The sequence below is a fragment of the Pseudorasbora parva genome, chromosome 1 (genome assembly GCF_024679245.1).
Source record: "Pseudorasbora parva isolate DD20220531a chromosome 1, ASM2467924v1, whole genome shotgun sequence".
In the NCBI taxonomy this organism is placed as follows: domain Eukaryota; kingdom Metazoa; phylum Chordata; class Actinopteri; order Cypriniformes; family Gobionidae; genus Pseudorasbora; species Pseudorasbora parva.
The window spans coordinates 55,613,572-55,640,123 of NC_090172.1; the positions used below are offsets into that span (position 1 = coordinate 55,613,572).

General features: G+C 37.1%; 2 protein-coding genes and 1 non-coding gene across 3 annotated transcripts in view; all 3 read right to left on the bottom strand.

Annotated features, from left to right (window-relative positions):
* Window positions 1–5: 5 nt before the first annotated feature.
* On the bottom strand, window positions 6–77 carry trnaa-cgc (transfer RNA alanine (anticodon CGC)). Its single transcript has one exon. It is a non-coding gene; the product is annotated as a tRNA-Ala (tRNA).
* A 3,105-nt stretch (window positions 78–3,182) lies between these two features.
* si:ch211-119e14.1 (protein tyrosine phosphatase receptor type C-associated protein) lies at window positions 3,183–7,758 on the bottom strand. The gene is made up of 2 exons (XM_067451996.1): window positions 7,654–7,758; window positions 3,183–4,206 (listed from the first exon to the last, which is right to left on the bottom strand). The coding sequence occupies exon 2, from the start codon at window positions 4,202–4,204 to the stop codon at window positions 3,593–3,595; it is 612 nt and encodes a 203-aa protein (XP_067308097.1). The 5' UTR covers window positions 4,205–4,206; window positions 7,654–7,758; the 3' UTR covers window positions 3,183–3,592.
* Window positions 7,759–8,678: 920 nt separating this feature from the next.
* Window positions 8,679–26,552, bottom strand: part of coro1b (coronin, actin binding protein, 1B) — a 33,558-nt gene continuing 15,684 nt past the window's right edge. Inside the window, exons 5-11 of the mRNA XM_067445296.1 lie at window positions 24,993–25,174; window positions 22,840–22,959; window positions 22,369–22,473; window positions 20,782–20,927; window positions 16,727–16,784; window positions 12,617–12,925; window positions 8,679–10,107 (exon numbers count right to left, since the gene is read on the bottom strand). Of these exons, the coding sequence (XP_067301397.1) occupies window positions 9,985–10,107; window positions 12,617–12,925; window positions 16,727–16,784; window positions 20,782–20,927; window positions 22,369–22,473; window positions 22,840–22,959; window positions 24,993–25,174 (1,043 nt within the window). The 3' untranslated portion in view covers window positions 8,679–9,984. The remainder of the gene's footprint in view (window positions 10,108–12,616; window positions 12,926–16,726; window positions 16,785–20,781; window positions 20,928–22,368; window positions 22,474–22,839; window positions 22,960–24,992; window positions 25,175–26,552) is intronic.

Sequence of the window (26,552 nt, forward strand, 5' to 3'; positions counted from 1 at the left end):
GTAAGTGGAGATGCCGGGGATTGAACCCGGGACCTCATACATGCGAAGCATGCGCTCTACCACTGAGCTACATCCCCGTCTGTACTGAGCTGCCTGAAATCGAGTCTATAATCGTCAAGTAAGCTACATTACTGAGATTAGTGTGCATGTCTTGTAAGGGAATTTGTTCACGAAGTTCTGTATTCTTCTGTAGGTTTTGTTCCAACTTATTTATTTTTTTACACTCAATGATTCTAACCCGGTTCCAGTAGTTAAAGCTAAAAATGCTGACTAGCTTGTCTGATTACACTGACACTAAACTTTGCAGGGCGAATTTCCAGGAGCAACAGAGCACATTAAATGAGGCCTATTGGAAATGAAGCGCATTATATTAATTTAATAATCAGTGGTGTGCGGTGGGGTTTTAAAATGAGGAAATTAAGTCCTTACAATTTGTATCAAATGTGAATGTAGCTGTTACGCTTTTTTTCTGGTTAAATAAATATTACATAAAGAGGGATTTCTTTATTTTTTAAAGAGAATTAGAGACCAATTCTATGTTGTATTTTTACATTTGTGTATGTTAGAACCAAGTATACATTTCATCGCTTTATACACACTTTTACATTTTATTCTAAAATTATTTAAAGCCAGTAACAAGTTTAACAATATAATTTGTGAACTATAATGTTCAAATGTAACGTTAGTCAACTTATTCTCGGACACTGCCTGTCACAGAATAAAACGATAACTTTCATTTCCCCAAAGTTGATTGCTCACTTAAACCAAAACCCGCGGGGTCATCATGTTTTCAAGGTATTTCAAATTTAATTTTGACGTGGCATAAAGTGATATCTAAATGGCTGAGTTGTTCACTTAATTTTTGAGCGGTGCAGGTATGACATCACGTTGTAGGCCAAAGCGATTAGCATTTTGAAATGGGGTTTTGGTAAAAAAAAAAAAAAAAAAAAAGTGACTGAAATAAGGCCTGTGGTGAACACAAGCTTAAAAAACTTACGTGTTATTCTACGACATAAAATACATGTGTAAACCATCGGCGAGATGAGTCTATGCCAGGACAATTGTCTACACCTCGAGGTAAACAGTTCGCTTTTACAACCTCATTATTATTAACCTCATTAAACTATTATAACGCAAACTTTCGAGGAAAATGTTTTAGATAAAAACTGAAAGAGTTTTCGAAAACTTATGATGCGTGACACATTAAAATTGTGGGACCATGTAGTCTGTAGCCTACCTTTCGCTTTTTACTTCTGGCGACTGCATTTTGACTATAAATTTGTGTTTATCTCTGATCATTATTTTGATGGACAAACATTTTTTGGGGGTGATAATCCAAAAGCCTATGGGAAAATCCTTTTGGGTTTTTCTCAAGGGAACCAGTGTGATGCAAACTGCTAGTTGGCCTACAAAGTGACGTCATACCTGCACCACTCTATTAACACCATCGTCTTCATTCAGATCGATTCGAGAACCTGCACCAAAACAAGAAGCGGATTTAACATACGAACCAATAATTTTCGATCCGATCATATCCAATCATAGCATCAAACTCTTCATGCTTTTGGGGGGTCTGTTAAAAGTCAATGGGCTCAGGGGAGGGAATCCCCTCCCGTTGTTGGACAGTGTTACTTTATAAAAACGAGTGACTTTTTAATGTCACATTTGTTTTTAAATATTTGCATTGTTTCATTTTTGTAATATTATTTTCTCATCCAGTTTTTTTTTGGATGAAAAAAAAAACTCCCAGTTTCTCCTCGGATAACCCCCCCAGGTTGATAATGTTATATTGCAGGACCGTGGGCCTGTGATTTTATTTTAAGTTATATTGAACAATTCCATATCATCTATATTTATCATAACTTAAAAAAATCCACTGTCTTATTTTCACTATAAGCATACATTCCTTATCATCATCATCTTGACCTAAAATAGCCCTTATTCAAACATACCAACCATGATAACAGATGTGGTTTCAGGTTGTAGCTTCAAAATGATTGGTGGTTGGATGTCCTAATACTGCATCAGGGCAAATGTAATGTCCAGGCTAAATTTGTCACAATTCACATTTTAAAGTCACCATGAAATCAGAATGGACTATTCTTATTTTTATGCAATATTGCAGTTGTATTATATATAACAAAAAAATAAAAAAGTGCCCTTGTAAGCTTTAATTATAGTAACCTTCCCTCCCTCTTGTGACATCCCTTCTCTTCTTTGATGATAGGTGTGTTCGACATCGGCTGCGGCTGGATGCATGCGATCGGCGAGAGTAGCCGAGTGCAGGCGGGGAGGAGCTGCAAACGGAGACGTGAAGTCGGACACTTTCTGCTTCCTGTGGTGACGCTTGAGCACAGCTGAAGTTAAATAAATGCAATATTTCTCAAATACACAGATGTTTCAAATGATATTTTCATTCAATACTTTATATACTGCTTAATAAAGCGTCTGTTTGGACAAGATTAAAGGTTCAACATATAAACCACACTATCAATGAAGTGGTGTCAACGGTTTTTATCAGTTTTAGTTTGATTAACATGACAATATAACATCGCGACTACATGAAAAGAGGTTTTACTGTTATAAATAAATGATTTGTGAGCATTAGCATGACATAAGTTTTCAGAATAAACACGAAACGCACGTGATCGCTGTCATACGGCGAATCGGCCAATCGTGGATCAGCTGTGTCGTCATCAGATCTTGTGCATCCTCCTGCAGTCCCCCTTGAGAATCTGCAGCGGCTGCATCAGCCGCCTGCTCTCGAATCGCTCTCGCGGTACTTTGTTGACATACGTAACAGTCACGTGCCGTCGGCGCTGTCTCAAGTCGGACAAAATTTCTAACCGGCATGCACTGCTTTAAGTCAGCCGCTGATCGGTCTGCGCATCGCTAGGTGAAGTCGAACAAGCCTAACGTGTTCACTGGCGTAAGGGCGAGACAACCTGTCACTCACATTAGATCCACCAATAGCAAACCACAACCATCCAATCAATTAATCCAAAATCAAGTCCCCATATAGGGGGGACTTGATTTCTCGTCCAATAGGGAAGATAAGACTATCGCAACTTCTGTTTCATGCAGACTTGAATTTTCTTTTTCAATATATCATTCCTTGTTATTTTGGGGTTAAACCCGTTCTTGGCAGGTTTGGTGAGATTTACACTTTACACTATATTAAAATACTAGACAATTCTGACAATCACTTTATTGACATTAAAAAATATTCTATAATGCAAAAATATATACATCTCATAAAAATCTCAAAATGTTTCACAATGTATTTTCACACAGTCAGAATTGGCAGAAAAACAACAGGAAGTGATATAACAAACAGAAAGCGTGTGAAACTGTATTACTGACTTTTAAAGTTAAAACCTACTGTACATTGTTTTAAAAAAAAACATGTTGAAATGGGTGTCAAATATGATACTCAGCAACAACAACAAAAAACACATGCAAACTTTTTTAGATTTGTTTTTAAACATTTGAACAGATTTTTATATCTGGCTTTGCTCTTCATTTAAAAAAATGTGTGCCAAGGCACTTGTTTTCCCGCCCATTACATTCACAAGTCATGTCTCTGTGCTTTTTATAAAGCAGTCAAGTCATTTCCTTCATTTCCATTTTTGCTCTCCTCAGACCAAATTGCGCTTCCTGTAAACGGCTTTAGATCCACGAGCAATCCCACTTTTTCTTCATTCTTCACTTCTTTACTTCTATCCTCTCCTCCCGCCGCTGCCTCCTCCTCCTTCTTCTCCTCCTTCTGTTTCTCCTTCTCTTCCTCAGCTTCATTCTTCTCCTCCATCTGCATCTTTGCCCTCTCCCTCAGGTCAACGCTGGAATAGTCACTGGAATCGTCCCCGCCGTCATCGTTCTCCTGCTGCTCTCCCTCTGCGTAACTATCGTTTTGTTTGTCATGATCCCCACCCTCCTCATCATTATCTCCTATGTTCTCCTCGTCGTCACGGGGTTGAGGCCAAATGTGGACACCAAATCGGTTTTCCACGACCCCGACTCCTTGCCTCAGTCGGTCCCGTAGGCCGCCAGGGGCGAAGACCATGCGCTGGACGGTGTACTGTCCATTTGTGTCAGCATTAAGTTTTTTGTAAAAATACACCAGAGCCACAGCAAGTATGATTAATATTACGAGGAGGACCAAGACAGTTGGAGTGCTGTCTACACTCACTTTTTCTGTGGCCATGACTAAAAGGGTGCAAAGAGAAACAGGGAGAAAGAATTAAATAAATGAATCAAATTTTTACACTACAAGTCAAAAGTTTGGATTAGGTTTTTTAAATTCTAACAAAGGCTGCATTTGTTGGATTAACTCGGTGAAAACAGTAATATTGAGTATTCAAAAGAACAGTTTTCTATTTGAATATATTTAAAAATGCAATTTATTCCTGTGATGAAAAAGCTACATTTTTAGCAGCCATCGCCCCAAACCTCATGTTTGGCGAGATGGTGTTTCCCCAGTAGTTTCAATTTTGATCATTTTAGGTCAAACCGTTCTTGTCTGTGCCTCACATAATGCAGGTCTATGGTCACCACCTCAAAGAGCAGACACAGAGAAGTCCAAATTAAACAATCCCCCATCGTAAGTACACACTGATGGCCTAAGACACGAAACGAGCGGTTTGTGTGAGAAAACGAACAGTATTTATATCGTTTTTACCTCTTGTACACCACAGGAAACACGCATGCGCGCCCTTTGGATCAGTCGCACGTAGTGGTGTAAAAGAGGTAAAAACGATATAAATACTGTTCGTTTTCTCACACAAACCGCTCGTTTCGTGTCTTAGGCCATCAGTGTGTACTTACGATGGGGGATTGTTTAATTTGGACTTCTCTGTGTCTGCTCTTTGAGGTGGTGACCATAGACCTGCATTATGTGAGGCACAGACAAGAACGGTTTGACCTAAAATGATCAAAATTGAAACTACTGGGGAAACAAATACTCCTACATCTACAGAGGTAAGCTAAAACATATGAAAATTTAATTTCAAAGTGAACTATCCCTTTAAGTAAGATTCAAATAATAAGGAACTCATTCTTTTATTCAGCAAGAATGCATTAAACTGATCATAAGTGCAAACCTAAAGTAACAGTAAAGACATTTATAATGTTGCAAACGATTTATGCTTGAAATAAATGGTGTTCTTTTCAACTTCCTATTCCTGAAAATAATGTATCATGATTTACACAGACATATTAAGCAGTAAAAAGCATTTTCAGGGCCTGGAAATGCACAATTTTGAAAATGAGTTTTAAAGTGCAAGTTTTTAAAAACAATACCCTTGTCTTTGTGTAAACTACAAAAACGCGATTTTGTGAAACAGTGACTATGTGAGGGTTTGGAAACACTACTGGCTCGTGATTGGTCGATAGGTGGAGGGCGGAGCTTCAGGCCAAAACACAACATGTCAACATTAGTTGAGGGCTGCAACAACAACTTTTAAATGGCAATATCCTGGCCGGACTACTGTTGTCAGTGATATAAGAGTTTGAAATGAACATGATTTCTTAATGTCTAGTGACATATCAGGGCCATTTTATGATTAATTGAAATACATTTCTTACATACAGTTCCTTTAAAGCTATTTTATTCACTTAAAACATCGGATTAAGAGATTTTTTTCTCTTTAATACAGATGTTTGCAATGTAATGTATTTTTCCATAAGTCAGATATTTTAGCGATTATTGTTTGGTAGCTTGTTTTAAGACACTGTGTGAACTGACACATAGGCTAATGTAGATTTACCGCCGTGTTGGGTTTTGCTCAATACTATGTGAAAGAAGAAAGCTAATTTAATAATTATATTATCACGTGGTGAAAACTTATAGCCTATTTAAACAACTATTGCTTTTTGTTGTTGGCCAGATAAAAATGACAGCGAAAAGAAAAATGAACATATAATGTAATTTGGTACACATAAGATAATTTTTCAGTGTACCAAAGCGCCACACGGCCACACATATCCTTACAAGTAGTTTTGGAATTCATTTTGATATATATCGCCATCTACTGGCCTGGCATAAATAATACAGTGCTTTTATTCGTTTCCGTGGATCTGTGTACGGGTCTCGTGTTGTCGTCTATATGTAAAAAAAAAGAAGAAAAAACGAGGGAAAACCGTTTTTTGTTTTTAGAAGCTCTATTAGTAATTGACCACCGCTAATAATAGATAATAATAATAATAATAATAATAATAATAATAATAATAATAATAATTAAGCACCAAATAAGCATATATTAGAATATTCCTTGAGGATCATTTGATGATGAACTTCCGAGTAACGGCTTTGAAAAATTCAGCATTTCCCTCACATGAAAAAATTACATTTTAAAATATATTAAAGTAGAAGAGTTATTTTAAAAATATATCACAATATTACTGTTTTTACTGTATTTTTCATCAAATAAATGCAGCCTTGGTGAGCAAAAGAGACTGCTTTTTAAAAACATTAAACAATCTGACAGTCTGAATTGTGTAAATGATAGCTTTATAAAATAATATACACACACAGAAAAGGGGTGTCAAAATTGGACATTTAGAGGTACAATAACTTGTCACTGGGGCAGTGCCTTTAAAATGATATTTTTGTACCTTTTTGTTCTTTTTTTACCGCAAAAAATGTAATAGTACCTTAATGTACGTATTTGTACATTAGAGAACTAATAAGCACCTTTTAGGAGTAAAAAGGGTACAAAGATGTCATTTTAAAGGGCACTGCCCCAGTGACAAGTTATTGTACCTCTAAAGGTACAATTTTGAAACCTTTGTTCTCTCATTATTTCAAAATTTCAAGATTAACAATATATTACAATATAAAAGTAAAAACTGCAGCCTTTTCATAGCTTTAGCTGGAAATTCAGCAACTTGCAACATGTAGAGACCATGACAAACTGTGGCTTTTTGCCCACACGATCCTCCCGCCATACACAGTTTCATATTAAAGCCGCTGAAGTGCAGCAGCACGGAAGTAAGCATGCTTGCATTTATGTAAAAAAAAAAAAAATTGGCAGGAAATCACTTTAGTTTTTCGTCATTGCTGTGTTAAAGATAATTTTAATGTAGCCTACTCCTCTGTGTCAGCCTTAAACACCCTAACACTTCACATGTCTAAATAAATGAGTTCACTTAATAGCACTTAACAGCAATTCACAAGTTTTGCTAATGCAGCTGTGTGTGCTCTGAAACACGGCCCGGTGGATGAAAGCAATCTCCTTGCACGGGCAAAATGTGTCTGCCTGCCAAAGCCATGTGCCAAATGCCAAAACGCTCAAAAAAGAGAGAAAATGGACGAATTAACTGTGTTTTAAACAACTTACAGTACATATTTCCTAAATCTAACATAATATGCTATACTTATTTACAGTACCGATCGTATACTAATACATAATATATGCATAGCCTATATATATATATATATATATATATATATATATATATATATATATATATATATATATATATATATATATATATATATATATATATATGTATAAATAAAAATATTTTTTTTGTGTGTGTGGATATAACGCAAGTGCTGTTCATAAAAATAGTCAAATCAATTTTACCACATGCCAATAATAATAATAATAATAAAAAGATATATATATATATTGCTTAATTGAAATGACTCACCTTTACTCAACTGTCCTTAAACCCATAGCCCATGCGAGACTGAAATAGATCATTTAAATTGGTCTTGGCCATATAGGCAGGAAAGAGGGGCGGAGAGAGAGAGCGAGGGAGAGAGAGAGAGAGAGAAAGAGAAACAGAGACACAGACAATATAAAAGTGCCAGAGGTATTTTACAGTAAGGTCAATACAACATGTCTTGATATGTAATATATAATTTTAAACTTTTTTTCCAAATATATTTAAAAAAATATATATATGGTATGCAGTATGCACAAATTGAAAGTAATTTATAGTGGGCGAAAAAAGACATGCATAAGAATTCAAAAATAATATATATGGCTTGTTTTCTAGATACCTTGATAAATTATTTTGCAATTTGCAATTAAAATAGGCACATTTTATAGAGAAACAAAATATTTTAAAACAAACATGTGCAAAAACGACTTAAAATGAGTCCACACAGGAAGAGCTCAGTGGAACACGGTTTCCTTTAGCTTAAGATTGTGAGATGAAGCACAAGTCTCTCTTCTCAGACCACATCCTGTTGTAAAGCTCGAGTTTAAAGATGCTTTGAACCATTAAAAACATGAACGCTTCACTGCTTGTGCCGTGCAAAGAACGTAGCAAAAGGCTTGATGCGGACTATGCCAGTGTGGTCGTTACACAACGTCACGAAAGCCGTGTAAAGATCACTTAAAAAAAAAAAAAAAAAACTTCCAGTTGAGAAGGAAATAGTTATTATAGCATAAACCGTTATGGTTTCACAACAAGAGATATTTTTCTCAACCAATCCTGGTCAAATATTCCTTAAATCAGTTTTCTAATATCACTGCACTTGCCTTGATTAACCTTAACTACTTCCTATTTTGTAAAATAGTCAGAACATGTGATCACTTTACACCGAAGAAATCACTGTTTGGCACTGCTTAATTTCCTATTTAAAAGTAGCACCAAAAATGCGGGTTTTGACCTCAATCACAGGCCAGCTGGTACAAGAACAATAAGACCAACTGATACACAGTAGATAGGATGAATGCCATTTATTAAAAAGAACAGATTAAGTTAGCACTTCAGTTTTAAGTAAATGGATACTTAGATCATTTACAACATATACAACAGATAAAGCTACATAAAATCATTCACAGAGGAGGATGAGTCGACCCTCGGTTTGAATCATCCCTGATTGTAGTGCCCATGATTCCAAACTAAAAATAAAACAAATACAAAAACACCACCATCTAAACCTCTAAATCAATGTCACAGTCTACTAGTGTTTTTCATATTCAATCGAACAGGAATGAAGCACAATTATTCATCAAGAGGTGCAGGGTGAAGCTCAACAAACCTGCCAAGAACAAGTCCAGGTCTCTCCAAATCAAAGGAAATGAGAAATTATATTTTTAAGACAATCATGTTTTGCATTAATAAAGTAAATTTGGTCTGATTTAAATGGGGGGAAACCGTTTTACAGTGTATTTTTAGTGTAATATGGAAAATATATACTACATTACAGTAATGGGAATAATGCAAATCAGTTAAGTCCCCAAAGTAAGTAAAACTACAATATGCAGAACATGTGCTTAATGCTGAAAATGTCAAAAAAAAGTATTTCTTATTATGCCTTTGATTTTGGGGTGAAATGTGACCTGAAGTTTTCATCCTAGAATATCTTCATCTGTATTTTCTGAATCTTTTGCGCTACGAGCGACTGTTTCTCCATTATATTGATAACGCACAAGCTCCTTCAACACCTACAACAGTTTCAATCACATGCTACACACATTTCCACACATGAAACTAACAACATCCAAAATAAATGCTACAAGTGTTAAGACATACAATGGAAGGAAGAAACGCAAGAACAGTGCTGGTCAATGTATGTTTCGAAGCACCATCAAACTTTAGAGGAAGAAAGGAATTAATTCAGCATGTTGGATTACATTACATTTCCTGAAGGTTTCATGCTCCAAACTACTTTTATCAAGTAGAAGCATTCATAAATGCCGTCTTAAATGCACGCTACAAGATATTATCAAGTCTACTTTTGAATTAAAGTTTGCACGTTTATGCAAAAATTGACCCAACCAAATTCTGACTTCAGAGTCTGTACTTAGCAGTAAGTACCTGATGTAACAGCCCTATTAAAAGCACAAAATAAGCAGCATTTAGGATATTATATATCAGTGCATCAATAGCCAAAGTGTACCATAAAGCTCAATTACTTCTTTGTATCACTATGCCACAGTAATGGAACTACATTTCCCATAACCCTTCAGAAATGCTTTTTGAATGTGGGTAAGGCTATGTGTTGTGATATGTTTGTAGTTTCCTTCACACTTCTCCATCCTCAATACGGGCGAGTTGCCTTTCCAGTACGTCGATCCTGTGACCCTGAGCCAGCACCAGAGCACGCAAAGCCCGCACCTCCGTCAAAATATCAGAGAGCTGGTCCTCCTGTACAGGAAAGAAAAACAACAAAAATGGGACATTAATAATTAAGGACCCTATTTTATTGATCTGAGCGCATGGTCTGAAGTGCATAGCTTGGGGCTTGTTTAACGATGGAAAAAAAAAACATTCGCATGCAAGGTCCAAAAGGGTTGTCTCTAGTCTCTTAATGAGTCATGGGTGTGTTTTGGGCATCAGTCTCATCTCCCATTCCCTTTAAAAGCTTGTCTAACAGTGAGGCTTTGAGTTTAATTATTTTAGTTACCCCCTCTTTGCTAAGTAATAAAATGAAGCAATCAGAATCAAGTAATGTATTTATACCATGGTCTGTCAGAACTTGACTCTGAGGCCCCGTCCACACGAAGCCAGCGCTTTCCCAAAACAATCTTTTTTTTCTCCTCGTTTCAAGAAATTTCTGCGTCCACACGAGATTACAAAAACGGACTAAAAACGATGTAGTTTGCATGCCAGGCCAGTGTGTGGCGCTGTAATTCTGCCACAGAAATACACTAAAAACAGAGAAGAAGAGTTGTGGCTAAGCAGGGATATAGCAGTGGTCGGAGGTGAGGCAAAATCTCACAATAACATAACAATAAATACATGTGCTACTTAACAGATGTGTTTTATTAATGCCTACACCTACCCCAACCCAAAACATACCCTTACAGGTATGCAGATACGTTAATTAAATGACGGGATATTGATGTGCGCATGCCCAGTGCCCGTAGTTGTATCCCTTACCTGTTTCACCGTGCTGGACGTAGTGTGATGACATCACCGTTTCAGAAAATATACGGATTCGCAGTACACACGAAGACGGAAGATGAGCGTTTTCAGATTTATCCGCTTTGGGACCCGGTTTTGAAAAATATCGGATTTTTTTTTATTTATTTTTTTACGCGTTTAGCCGTATACGTATAAATTTTGTACCGTATCAGCGTTTCGTCCACACGCCTGATTGGCTGGAAGGTGCACGTTCAAACCTTTTAATTGCACAGATAGTTCCAGTCAGTTTAATCACTATTCATTCTACAGTATATTAATTCACTGCTTTCAGTGAAACACACACACACACATTCAGGAGAGAATAAAAGCCGCTGACTGACAGACAAAGAGGAGAGAGAAACTACCAGCAGTGTTGGGTAAGTTACTCTAAAAAAGTAATGAATTACTAGTTACTAATTACATATTCAATAGTGTAAATAGATTACTGAACAAATTACTCTCACTAAAAAGTATTCATCTACTTATTACTATTGACTTTTTAATTACTTTCTAAATCCTAAATCAACCTTGAGTTAAGCAATTCAAGGATAGACATTCAAATACATAATATAAAACTACATACATCATTCTTATTAACTGACCAAAGTATTACAAATGTGAGAAGGATATGTAAAATATGCATTTTAAAGTTAGACTTTAAATGTTGATTTTAATTCTACTATTGTATTATATATAATTATTTTTAGTTCAATTACATCAGAAGTAACTGTAATTTCCTTTGAAAAAGTCAAGTATGGGATTACTCTTATTTTTTCTGTAAAGTAATTAAATTACAGTAAATAATTACACCCAACACTGACTACCAGTGGACTCGCAACAGGTAGTTCCAGTCAGTTTAATTACTATTCATTCTATAGTATATTAAAGGTCCCGTTCTTTGTGTGTTTTCGAAGCTTTGATTATGTTTACAGTGTGCAATATAACATACTTCTATTCACTTACTTCTATACACTTCTATTCACGCGAGTTCATGTTTCGCGTGTAAAAACAGTATTTTTCACACAATTGACTTATCTGTACAGCGCTGTTTCCTCTGTCCTAAAAACGGCCTGAGGATTTCCTTGTTCTATGAAGTCCCTCCTTCAGAAACACGTAACGAGTTCTGATTGGGCCAGCGCTTCCCGTGTTGTGATTGGACAGCAGCTTAGCGCACTTTGCCCGGAAAGGTCCCGCCTCTTACCATAACGGGGAGATGCAAGCTCTGAATGCGCGCTCTTCTCCACGTGGGAGAGCAACAAGACAGCACCCTATTTTGCGTGTTATTGTGGGCGGAGGGTTAGTCAACAAACGGTTCTAGTGACGTCATTACAGCAGGAAGTGCAGGGGTGTAGTCCAAACCGGCCGTTCGCTGTAGGCTTAGAAAGGGAACTTCTGTTAAATAAAACATCTTGCTTGGCAATAAACTTTGAGCGTTATAATTTTACAGGTATTATTTATGCTCTAACAGCAACATTTCACACTAACTAAAGTCTGAAAGATGGAATCGCGAAGAACGGGACCTTTAATTCACGCTGACTGACAGACGAGAGGAGAGAGAAGAGGAGAGAGAAACTACCAGTGGACTCGCAACAAACTGCCTGACTGTTTGCCCAACAGGAAGAGAGAGTTATGATTTAAGTGTTTTTCTTTGTTTGAAAAAGTGTACAATAATGATACAAGTCCACCTCAGCCGACTGTGCCACCTCCTCATGTCTGTGAACCTCGTCACAAGTGAACAACTGTCACTCACCTCTTTCTTTACTCTCTCTATCCCACCATCTACATCCCGTCCTCCTCGCCCGTGGCCCGGCCCTTCGCTCTCCATCTCAACCGCCACAGGGTTTGCTGGCTCAGTCGTGCTGGTGGGACTTGTGTTGGTCTGAGAGAGCAGTTTGGGTCGACCCCGCAGCGTGCCGGATTTGGTTGGAGGGGCCATGTAACCTCCGCTGAGGGAAACGAGGGTCGGAGGGGCATCTTGTCCTGCTATCCAATCTTCCGCCAATAGAGCAGGTTCTAATCCCGCCGTATCTGGGTACAGGTCCCCTTGAAACAGGTCGGACTGATTGTGGGTGGGGGGGAAAGGAGTTTAATTTAGAGAGACTCAGCCTAATAAATATGGCAATTAATAGTTTGCAAATGAGCAGTTAAATGGATAGTTCAACCAAAAACGAAAACTCTGTTATTACCCTCACATTAATGGGGTCGTTCCAAACCCGTAAAAGTATCGTTCATCTTCAGAACACAAAAGGAGATCTTTTCCCTCCACTGACAGCTACACAACTACTACTTTTGACGTTTCAAATTCATAAGGAGACCGTAAAACTAATCCATATGAATGGAGCGGTTTAGTCCAAATTTTCTGAAGAGACTCAATCGCTTTATAATATATGATGAACAGACTGAATTTAGGCTTAGTTCACATTTAAACATTGATCAGTGAATATAAACAGAAGCGCAACCAAACCTGAATGACGTGCAAGAATAAACCTCATTGGTTGTCGCTGAAGTTCAAACGTGCTGTGTCTGACGAGAATGAACCTCATTGGTTCTCGCACGTCAAGCGAACATGCTTGAGCTTCTGTTTACCACAACTGATGTGTGAGTTGATGAATGTTTATATGAGAATAAAAGCCTAAATTCAAACTGTTTATCATATAAAGCAATCGAGTCTCTTCAGAAACTTTTGACTAAACCGCTCAATTCATACGGATTAGTTTTAGGATCTCTTTATGATCTTTTTGAAGCGTCAGTGGTAGTTGCGTATCTGTCAATGGAGGGACAGAAATCTCTCAGATTACATCAAAAAGATCATAATTTGTGTTCTGAAGATGAACAAAAGTCTGACGGGTATGGAACGACATGAGGGTGAGTAATTAACAGAATTAAAAATGTTGGGTAAACCATCCCTTTTCTTATTTCCTGTTTCACAGAGACACCTAGACTAAAACGACAGCAGTGGGGGCATTGAATTCATAAAATACCAGAAAATAATGGTAAATTCAAATAGCTCTCCTATTTTTATTTAATTTTCACATGGAGTTCACCTAAAAATTATGTCACGATTTACTCACCCTTGTGTCAAACACAAAATAAGATATTTTGAAGAATGTTGGGAAGTTACTGGTACCTTTCACTGCATTGACAAAAAAAGGCACTTCTCAAAATATCTTATTTTATGGTCTAAAAAAGGAAGTGAGTCAAACAGGTTTGGAATGACATGAGGGTGAGAAAATGATGACATCCTTTTTGAGTGAACTATCCCTTTAAATAGTAACCGGTAGGATGTTTGACGTTTGTCTATTTTTACAAACTGAACAAACTCATTTTCTGCAGTAACTGACAGCATTTGTCAATTCCCTTAAATCCACAAAACCCTTTAAATAATTAAGCTCTAAATTTTATCATGTTAATCTATTTTTATTAGTGACACAAATATTACACCTATTTTACACATTTTCCCTGTAATTTTTTTTAAGCTTCAAATTTGTCATAAAAAAAAAATCAAGTAGATTAGTGTTAGATTAGTGTTTGAAGTAATGGAGCATCTGAAGGGAAAAATTATTACCTAAAAATATTTTTTCAAATAGCAGTCAGCATTGGGTCTGCCTGATGTTGTTTTTAATTTTTAACAGAGTATTGTGCCTCAATATAAATCAAAGTGAGAGCCATTCCACCGAATGAGTGCAATTTCTGTCCCCAGGACATTATGTACAAATATGCATAAAAATACATTTTAACATGAACTATAATGATTAAATCCCTTTTTTCTTTTGCATTGTTGTGTACCTCCTTATCCCATGTATGTTAAATATTTTTATCCACAAGAAATCTATAATATTTAGAATTTTATAATTCACATTTAATCATGTTCCCAGGTTTTCACTCAGTCCTGTTACCCTAAGACTAAAAAACCAGAGACATTTTCAACAGGATATCATCTGAATCTTCTGAAGACCATTTGAAGACCTAAAGATAGGGACACTTTTATGAAAATATTTGTGCAGTGGAATGGCCAGGTAAGATGACCTAAAATTAGAACAGCCTTCTGTCTGTGCTTGCTTTCATAATTTTGCTCTTATGCAGGCTCTTTTGCTGAACTGAACAGCCAATCAGAATCTCTCTCACTGATGGCCCGATGCCGATTCTACATGTTGAATCAGCCAAAGAAAACGCGACAGTGTCCGACACCGAAAAAACGAAGTCAGCCGATGCTCATTAACAACCGGACTGTTGGTTTGGTGGGACCCTGGCTTAAAGAATGTGGTCATATTTTCTTTCCTGTATACATGACAATATTGTAACTACGACTGGAAAAGCCAATCTTAATGTACTGCCCTGTTACCTAAATTATTTCTTAGAGATGTTTATTTTAAAAATACACATTTTTGGTAAATCGCTAGAATTTGCTCAATGTCCTTGCTGTTGCGCTATTAGCATGTATGCCATGTGGCTATATTATATGTATTTGCTAATCATAAAAAAAATATAATAATCCCCCCTAAAATAAGTTCCCTATATCAAAAGCAACAAGACAGAGTAACAGGAGTGAGTACTGTTCTCTGGTGCAATATTAGGCTACATCCACATTAATCTAGATCCATGTAGTCACTAAATTGCTTTCAATAAAAAAATATTTTTTTTAAATTACAGTTGGTCCATTATTTGTCCCATTGTTTAAAGGGATACTTCACCACGTTTTCATCTTAAACTGTGTTATTCCCTTAACTAAGACGAGTTGATACATAACCTCTCTCGTCTCGCTCTGACGCACAGTAAAAAGTCACGCCTAAAACATCCTCCCTCAGGGGGGAGATGTGAGGGAGGTTTTTTCAGGCGTGACTTTTTACTGCGCCAAGTCGAAGTACTCTTAGAAGTGCTATTCCGCCATCCATTATAGTTCTCCTTTTTTATCCGCTTAGAAAAGCGCCACATTTTATTTTGTGTCACCATACTTGGTCGTTCAGCTATTCGTGTAACTGTATTTAAATAGGGGAAACGTGGAGGAGTTTGGTCACTTCTAACTTGATCTCTGTTTGGTACCATAGTGAATGAACTGGGCTTAGTGGGCTAAGCTAAATGCTATCAGAGAGGTATGTATCAACTCGCTTTTGTTAAGGGAATAACAGTTTGATATGAAACAGCGGTGAAGTATCCCTTAACAAACTGCATTATTTAAAAAATGGATAACCTTAAGGTTTTAGTTGCCTTTAAAAGGGAAAAAAAATGGTTTTGTGTTTATAGATAAATACACCTTGTGTACATATATAGTGACTTTTATGATAAATAACATTTATTTGTCAATAAACAGTTTCTTTAAAATAAACATCTCCTGGAGGGGAAGCTGACATGTTTGTAAGCATGCTTTTTAAAAGACGCATGAGTTTTGGTAACGGGACTGGGAAAAATACATCCATCTTCCACTTAAAACCCTTGTAAAAATGAAAGTTACCTAAGATGGACCATTTTGAATAGTTAAATATGTGTTAGATTAGATTCTTTTAGAAAAGAAAATAAAAAAAAGAAGAAGAAAAAAATAGCACCCATTCGGTGGCATGGCCCTTGAGAATATCATCATCATTTGACCATTTTGCTAAAAAATCATATTGCAGTAAATATGGCTGATCGCTGCTTTACACTGAGAGGAAACTTAAGCGTAACTGTGCAGTTATTTACTTCCTGTCACACTCTAATCTTTCCAAGCTTTCAAAGCTTTTCAAACTGAAATTCAACACTTCTATCAGACCAAAGTTCTGCTTAAAACGGGAAGATTAAACAATAAGTAGCCAGACGTCACTAAGTAACTTTCCTTTCTTGCTGTAAACACACTAAAACTGAACGCGGACATGCAGACTGAACCTACCTTCCGTGGCACAGTCATGGATATGGGCTCAACCTTTCTCTCATGAAGTTTGTAGAACCTGATGAAATAAGATGAAGAGCAGTGGAGATAAATGCAAGCCCTTGAGAAGATATTCTGTACAAGAATCAGTGCAGGTGTCAAATGATCAGGGCTTCTCACTCAAAAACGAAAATGACAATCCTTTCAGTTTGTTACTCACAGTCACAACAAGTAACTGTAGAGCTTCAACACATTTAGAAGTATATTGCATGAGCAGTATAAATGTATTTTGTTTTCTTTTTTGTAATTTTTGAAGCTTGAAAGCCACTTGTCAATTATGTTGTATGGAAGAGAATATTTGCATGAAGTATACACTCCAAAAAAATGTAAAACCTTACTTAAGAATAGCAAAGAATACTTCTATTCAGTAAGAACACATTCATTTGATCATTAAAATGTCAGCAAGACATTTATATTCAGTGTTGGTGGGTAACCCATTACAAGCAGAGGTGGACAGTAACTAAGTACATTTACTTGAGTACTGTACTTAAGTGCACTTTTTGAGTATCTGTACTTTACTGGAGTATTATTTTTTCTGTAAACTTATGACTTTTACTTCACTACATTTGAAAGACAAATATCGTACTTTTTACTCCACTACATTTCTATCAAGGTCGAAAGTCGTTTCTGTTGCAGCTCTGAATGTCGGCGGATGATTTTTTCCTCCTTTAAAAGGTTTTGTTGTTGTTGTTGTTTCAGACAGTCAGTCGGGAATCACTCTTATAGGGTCATATACATTTTCCCAACTTTTTTTGAACACTGATCAGTTCATAGCAAAGTGGAAGAAGACGGTTCTTAGAAACAAGTGTGTGCACCCATAGCCATACTTTGAAAGTATGTTTCAGTTTTAAAAAAAATATCACGATTAGTTTAGTTGGCACAGAATCTGCATATAAACGCGGAATCTGCATATAAACGCGGAATCTGCATATAAACGCGGAATCTGCATATTAACGCGGAATCTGCATATTAACGCGGATTCTGGTGTTAACGCAGATTTCCCCGGAATTTTACATATTTGTAATTGAATTCTGTGTCATGTGGGTGGAGAACGTATGTCTGAGGAAAGTGCAGACCGGGGGAAGCATATCTTCGCGACACAACCCCTCCCGTCATTTCAGCTCGCCCTTCAAAACAATGAAAGTATGGCAAAGTTGGTCTCCACGGCTCTGCTTTCGTCAGCGAAAAAGTTAAGAAACTCGACGCTAACGGCGGTTTCACCAAGGGGGTAATCTAGCATTCGGAAAGCGTTCCACCCATAGGGGCGGCCATTGCTAACCAAGCCATCACCTGCTGTTAGCATCCCATTGACTCCCATTCATTTTTGAGTCACTTTGATAGTGAATAACTTTACATCAGAGGCGTTTAAAGACTCCATTTGTCCATTGTTTATTTCTTAAGAAACACGACAATGCATAAAAGGCTCTGTTAACTTGTATCTTACACTATCGCCCCGCAGAAGCTGTTTTTGTAAAAATAGGCTAACTATTGCGTCATAACCAATGCGACTCTGTCGCACAGTTGAGAAATTACCGTATAGACCTGAGGAGACGCTCGCAGGCAATCTTTTACTGTCTATGAGACAGTCGGGGGGACGTGGAGACATAAAGTCCGATAAAGTCAAGGGAGAAGAATGGGGAGAAGCCCATAGTGAGCCAAAAGCAACGGGAGAAAATATTTAAACAACGTGATTCAGATTTCACTTTCCACAACTACTAGAAGACCTACAGCTGTCCGACAGGAGGCTCACGTCACATCTACGTCGTCAAGCTCAGTCTGAGCCTGCGCAGTTCGCTCAGCCATCAGGAAGTGAGTGCTCCTATACTGACCTCACTTAACGCCGTAGAAGTCAATGGAATAGCTCTGTCCATTTCTTTTACTGTCTATGGGTTTCACACTGCACGCGCAGGCGGCGCAGAAGCTTTGCGTATGGAGAGCGGGAGCCGCGCGCTCGTTGTGCTCAGGCAGCATTGGTCGCGCGCGCAGCTGAACCGCGGCTTGTGAATTCACATACAGACAAATATTGTCCATTCTGTCAGATTTTCCGGGTGTTCTGCTCGACCCCTGTCATCTCGTGCTTTGATTTATAATGGGCACATTAGGCAGCAATGCATATCTGCTGTAAATGCGACCGTTTTCCCCTCTGTTCCAAACTGTTAACATGCTGTATATGGGTAGTTTACATGATAAGTAACCTTAAAGTTAAGATATGCATCTAGTTTTAATCATTTAAAGGGGCCTTTGAAGTTGGGGAAAATAACTTCAGGCAGTGTTGTGTTTTCGTGTATTTTTATTTTTCACAGCTCTGGATATCATAATGGTGATTGTTAAAGACACAGAACAATTCACTACATGATTTCATGGTGAAATGTGTTATTTTTTCATGTTAAATTTCAGCTTTAAATGTTTTACTTAATAGTATTGTATGTAAAAGATGATTCTTATGATTTTTTTTTTAGTTCCTTTTTAATTTTTTTACTTGAAAGAAAAAGCTAATGGAGCACTTTAACTTATATAAACTACTATAATGTATTTTACCGGAAAGTTTAAAGCTAATAACCATTAATATTTGAAGTACTTGAAGTGCAGTGTTATGTTGCATCATATTTGTCCTAAAAAGTAAATGTGATGTTTGTTACCTCAATAAATTTAAGGTCATTCCTATTTTTTGTTTTATGTTCTATTATAAGTACACTCTTTTTTCACCAAAATAACAGTAAAGGGTAAAAAAAACAACTGAATTGCCAAACATTTTAACAGAAAAAAAGGAATCTGCAAAAATTAAAACGGAAAAAACGGAATTTGGGAAAAAATAAAACGGATTTTATAGGGCCCTAAATATTTGTCCAGTAGCACTTTTACTTTTACTCAAGTAATAGAGTTGTGTACTCTTTCCACCTCTGATTACAAGTAACTTGTTACGTAATCTGATTACTTTTTTATAAGTAAAGTATTAAGTAAAGTGCATTAGTTTTAAATTTACAAAAAAATATTTGGGTTATTTTAATGCTAGTTACTCGTATTTTTTGACTGGCAGGTCTCCTGGCCTCATGTTGAGAGTAATTATGAGTTAGTTCAGAGGTGTTGTACGCGCTGTGAAAACATGATGTTATTATAGTTCTAGAGACTAAGCTGCACCCTCTACTGTACAGACATGAATTTGCATTTCCTTCAGCCTGAGGATTATTCATATTCATTTCACTTTTGGTGTGAAACGGCCTTTACATTTGTCAAAAAAAAATGTTTTTATTATTATTAAAGTAAGAAAAATATGGACATATTTATGCTGTTCAAATGTTTTAACCCCAACCCAGCTCTTAATGCGTTGTGTTTCCTTCGAGAGCATCAGTGAATGATTGAACCTTTATTAATAGTTGTGTACGAGTCCATCAATTGAAAAGATGCCTCTTAAAATCATACAGCCACTGCTGGAGAGGGTTCAAATATGCAAAAGATGCTGGATATCTGAAGAATTTTTGGGACCTTAAATATGTTTATGAACATTGGTCGGTTTAACAAAAAAAAGGATTAAACCTTTGAGCAAGACTGCATATATATATAACTTTTACTTTAAAACGGTGAAATTGTTACAATTTAATGTTATACTGTATTTTGATTAATTAAATGCAGTCTTGGTGAGCTCAAGAGACTCAAATAGATAAAAAAAATTATATCAACCCCAATTTTTTTAATGGCATGTACATTGCAGAGTGAATATGTCTGTGTTCAATGGAAGAAAGAATGGCATCGCGTGAGGGTAGAAAACATTTTCATTTTCATTCTTTTTATTCCCTTTGCTCAGTTTTATACTTCCTAATCAAACACTCCAGCCAGACAACCAGCCAAATAACAAACAACTTTGGCACTAAACAGAAGATTGAAGCTGGAGTTGCCACTGTTTTCAGGGATTCATTAAGGTAAATGACATGCAATCAAATCCACAGCCAAATGGAATCAAACTGAAAGAATCAGAAAACCGAAGAATGGCAGCGTCTTAGTCACACAGTAGTTCATACCTTGCTATTTCACACTTGTTGACATCTACACCTCGCTTGCTTAGGAAACCAGCACCTCTCTGCGGCTCCTTGCTGCTGTACAAACTCAGGAAATGAACAAACGGTGACTCATCTGTCACCTCAAAGTAACGAATGGTACAATCGCCCTGTGTGAGAGAGACAGAGATAGACAGCTGCTGAACTAGAGCTCATTGACTACATTGGATTTCATCAGTTACCTGTACTACTTTTATTACATGTGCAATGGTATGTATCAATCCCATGGTATTAACATCTGATACCGTACCACCACTTAGGTTTACAGACTCAACATCTCATACACTACTAGTTAAAAGTTTGGGGTCAATAAGATTTAAAAAAAAATCTGAATTCTGAAAAAAATAGAGGCCAGAACTACAAAAAAAAATGCTTTTCTTAGTATTTGTGTCTTGTTTCTAGCCCAAACATCTAAAAATTCTTGAACCAAGATGTATTTACTAGACAAGCAGATTTTGTCTTGTTTTGGGGGGAAAATGTTTGCTTAAAATACACAAAATAATCTGAGGGGTAAGCAAAATAATTTTAATTCAAAAAGAAAACAAGATTATTTTGCTTACCCCACTGGCAGATTATTTTGTTTATTTTGAGCAAAAGCTCACTCAATTTTGAGTCATTTTCTCCCAAAACAAGACAAAAACTTTTGCTTATGTAGTAAATACTTCTTAATGTAAGAATTTTTAGATATCTGGACTTAAAACAGAACACAAATTCAAAGTAAAAACACATTTTTTGCAGTGAGGGCACACTTACTTATAATGACACCTAATGGCGTGCATGCAGCATCTTGCACAAATGGAGGTTTACAGTAACAGATCGAAGAGTTAATGTGGTATTTGTAGTGACCTGAGACAGATTTATTCCTTTTTTCCTATAATGGGCTGTTTGCGCGGTCAACAACATTGGCATTACATGCACATGCCACTCGGTTAGGCTACTGATTTGCCACAAAATGTCAACACATATGAAAAAATGGATGTGCCAATAAGCATAGCAGCATGTGCCATTGGCTTCTGTGTGTCAAATGCTGTGTCACTTAATGTTAAAACTGCTACTGAAAAAAATGTATTCATTTTTGCATTAAATACAATTTTTTATTTATCAAAGAATCCTGAAATAAAATGCATCGTAGGTTCTGCAAACATTAAAAACCACAGCTGTTTTCATTACACTATATTAATAGTTTCTTGAGTATCAAATCAGCAAATTAGAATGATTTCTGAAGGATCATGAGACACTTAAGACTGGAGTACTGATCAATTTTAGCTTTGCAATCATAGGAATACATTACATTTTTAAATATATTCAAATAGGAAACAGTTCTTTTAAATTTTAATAATATTTCACAATATTACATTTTTACTGGTTTCTTTCAAGAACATAAAAAAACCTTAGACTCCAAACTTTTGAATGGTAGCACATTTCTTTTGTTTACAGTATGTAAGGAAAACTACCCCAGCCAGTGATTGGACAGCACATTTAATATCTCTGTAAGAGCAGCTAGTGAAGCTCGTGGTGCTGCAGTGATCGGGTAAATATGGGTGATCATACCTTGCCGCACAAGTACACCATGTTGGTGTCTGGGTCATAGAATGGAAGCAGAACTCCGTTACTAGTGTCCATTTCCTGTGTAACCATTGGCTCAGAGAGATCTCTCTGTAATGCACAGACAGAACAGGTTAGCAAAGCATATTCTCACAACATATCAATAACTGAATCAGACGGGCACCATCTGATAAAATATTAGAAAAGTCATCTGATTGATTATATAGATGATCTCATGTCAACTAAGATTATTTGTGAGCTTCTGATTATTAATGCATATGTCCCGGGGACAGTTGCATAAAAATGATCTTTATGACCACAAGCCTATGAAAGGTAGTGTATATTATTTATTTATGAATTATGAATTAAATATCAATTAAGTTTCTATTCACAGGTTCAGTCTTCACCTCAGGCTCTAAAGGATAAAATGTTCTTGCTGACCGATAACCCAGTGATTGTCTTTTTTTATGCTCTTACTGTGTCCCAGAGGGCAAGCTGTCTCTCACTCATGCGACTGAAGCCTGTTGTCAGGATTTTCCCATCAGCCAGAAAGACGGCCCTCATTGGCCTGGTGCCCTCATGAGCCTTCTCCCGCACCTGGGAGTGACATTGTCAAAAGACGACAAAAATCACATATCTGTGCAAAAACACTGATCTGAAAACACTGACACATTCTTATGTGACCTGACACAGAATACAAGGACAGCTTCAGTGTAAAGTCTAAGCTAACCGGAGACTTTTCATGTTTAGAGGCAACCACACTTTTTCTTTTCTTTTTAGTGATTAAATAAAATGTTAATTTATTAATATTCCATTCATTCTTCACTAACAATCAGGGGTTGAATGATTTTTTTTGTGATGAAAGTCGAGTCGATGTCAACAACTGATGGCGTCATTAATGAACAAATAAGCCTGAACCTCGAGCTGACACTTGAACGCAGGTTTGTTTTGTGCACAGGTATGACAGCGCTGCCCACAAGGTTATTGCTCCTACATAACAGCTTATTTTTATCAGTTCTTTTGTCTTTGGGTTGTTATTTTTCTCACAGATTTCCGCTCGTTCTCAATCAGATACAGATAAAGTGGCACAATAAAGATTTCATGTATGAATGCATTAGTGAGAGAGAGCGATTGCGTGTGAATTTATTCTACTTGCCAGCGTCTCTCTACTAATAGTGAAGCTGTGGGTTTTAGTTACTAAGAAATATATACTAGAACTTTTCAGCTTCGAAGCTTTTTCATTGCTAAATTACAGAACAGTGTTGAAAATACATTTCTGTGATATACTGAACGAAATATGAGTGATGTGATTTAAAATGGTGAAAGGGGTGGATTCTGAAATCCACTGGCGCTTCAATATACCTGCATATATCCTAATTAAACTCATAATCAAAGCCTTAATCATTATTTATCTTCCTATATTATTATAGTTATTCTTTCCTGTTATGATTTTGCTTAAGAGAACCACTGATTATTTCTTGTTTTCTAAAGTGTGTATTTGCTCTCTGAGTGGTGACTGAGGGTCTGGCCTAGAGATGTGTCACTAAACACATGATAACAACAAGGAGTCGTGCGTTTGGATTATTGAGGTATCACACACCCCTAACATGCCAGGAGTGCAGAAACAGTGTTTGCTCACTTAGCCCGGCTTCCAGATATAAAATATGGATTTGTCTTTTATTTAATTTATTATATTTTATATTTCCTTTAGCTAAAACGCAAAAGAGTCAAGATTAATATTGCGTGTACTAATGTCTGTATTTCAGACTGAGAGAAAGCACATGTTATCAGTATGTTTTGAGAAAGTTTTTGGTTAGAACTGGAGCTTAATCAGCTCCAACCTGGGAGAGACTGTGTATCTGTGTATGTGCGCAAAATTCTGTGTTACAGATCAGTGTTGAGAATGGACATCCTAAGAGATGAGTGGTCTTGTTGTTCTGGGAAAGCTGGCGCCTGCTCCAGATCTGGAAGGTCACTGCAGGCCTAATTCCGGGGTGAAAGCGTCAACAAGTGACACGTCTATGGAGACGTGCATCTGATTAACTGACATGAGTGGGAATTTACCATGAGTGTGCATTTTCTCTGAGCCAATCAGAACCATCCAAATTGCAGTAATTATGTGAATAAGCCTTGAAAACAGTATAACTGTTGGGACAATTATATGTACGAGGGGCAGGACGACGAGACGATTAGAGCGAGAGCATGGCCTACGAACTCATTGTGAGACTTGAAGCTGGCTTCAGCTGATGAAACTGCAAAATATTCTTGAGTACATTTTTGAATGGTGTATGGTACACATGTATGGTGGCTCTGAGTTGTCAAAACGTCTCTCAAAATGCGTTTTTACGGATGCGAAATGCAGAAAATCGAACCTGTTCCAAACCCTGTTCCGTTTTTTGACGGACGAAAGTTTCGGAGGCAGTGTGCAAGTGTGTTCGACATAACGTGAGGTCGAATTAATTTTTTTAATGTGCGTAAATTTCGCATGCAAATTACAGACTCCGTGTGCAAAGGCCTTAAGAGTCTTACCGACCCCAAACATTTTCGAATCTGTGCTACATTGCTTTACAAAGCCTTGGTTAGTAAATCCTGATGGAGAAATTTGTGGATGCGGGAATTAACATGCTGACCTTAAGGACAGTTCCACGCCGGGGATCAATGACTCGTAAGGCTTTGTCTTTGCAGGTGGTGCACAGGACGCTGCCCTCTCGGTTCCAGCTCACGCTGTATATCAGGTCTGGATGGGCGTCACTCAGCTGGTACACCATCTCTCCGGTGCCCACATCCCACACACAGAGGACATTATCGCATCCTAGAACATGGAAAACAAGATCAAAATGTTACACTATATTTCAATGGTCCATTATTAACATTCTACACACTAGGGTTGTCAAATGTACTCTCAAATGTACAAATGTACTACTAAAAAAAGGTTGATGGTACCAACATTTTTGCATTACTGGTAGTACAAAGTACCAGGTATATTCAGTTCCCGCTGATAGTCGCTGCTTTCAAATGCTCTCATTCATGTTTGTTGCTCTCTGAGCGTCAAAGGTTTCTTTTTACAGCGTGTTTTTACAATCGTTGAGCATTGCATCAAATCACAATCATATCTGTTGAGCGCATGAGCGCAATGGCCAATCAGAGGTGCTAGTCAGTAAAGCACCTTTCACACAGAGATTCTGGAAAATACACTGATAATGTGTCCCGGATATGTCCTGGGATTGTTTGATTTTGGTCCATACACATTGCCAGTGATTTTCTGGAATCTGTATATGCGCTCGTCATCACTATGACACAACCCTTACGACATTGATCCTTCCATTTGTTCACACAGTGTGTGTTCCGGGACTGATCCCAGCAATGTGTCTAAGTCCCCATCCCGGAATCAATCCCAGAATCAATCCCAGGACGTGTTAACGTTCACACAAAATGCACTCTAGAAAATCTATAGCAATTTTCTAGGATCTACACTGTGTGTGTAACAATGGTGTAGCATCCAGATTGCTTAAAAAATTACTTGATTACTTGAATTGTTGATTTGTTTCTCTAATTGTAGATCAAAATATTGTGCAGTAAAATGCAACGGCTGTAAAACGTATTAGTTGATTATTTCACATGTTGTGCGTAGCCTATGATGTTATCTTCATTACGATGCGGTGACAACGGCAGGTGTACAAAGTTCAATATTGCGCTTTTTCAAAAAATTACGGAAAGATGAGCAAGAAGGAGAAAATGTGCCATCTATATCAGAGCCTGCTTCAGATTTCTATGATGAGACGGCGAGTGAAGCTGTCTCATCATAGACTCTTAATGAGTCTGAGGCTTCTCATTCCCATGACATGACTGATAATTTTAATAATCGCCCCTGTAGACTCCGCCTCGTCATGTAAAAGGTAACCTCATGGTTTGAATTATAGCTGCCGAGCTATGATGTAGGCTGTTTGTTCTGCTGAAACAGTGAAGTAAATATGCTATCATTTTAAAGGTCTACATGTGTTAGGGCTCGTTCACACAGAATGCATTTTTGCTTTGAAAAACGTGAGACGCAGGCAGAGGAATGAGGAAAAAACGCTTTTTGAAAAAGTTTTTGAGACACGTTTTTTAACATTTGAACAGATTTTAACACTATGCAATTGTCAAGTTGTCACATTGTCAAGTGCAATGGTTAAACGTCTGTCTAGCACGTG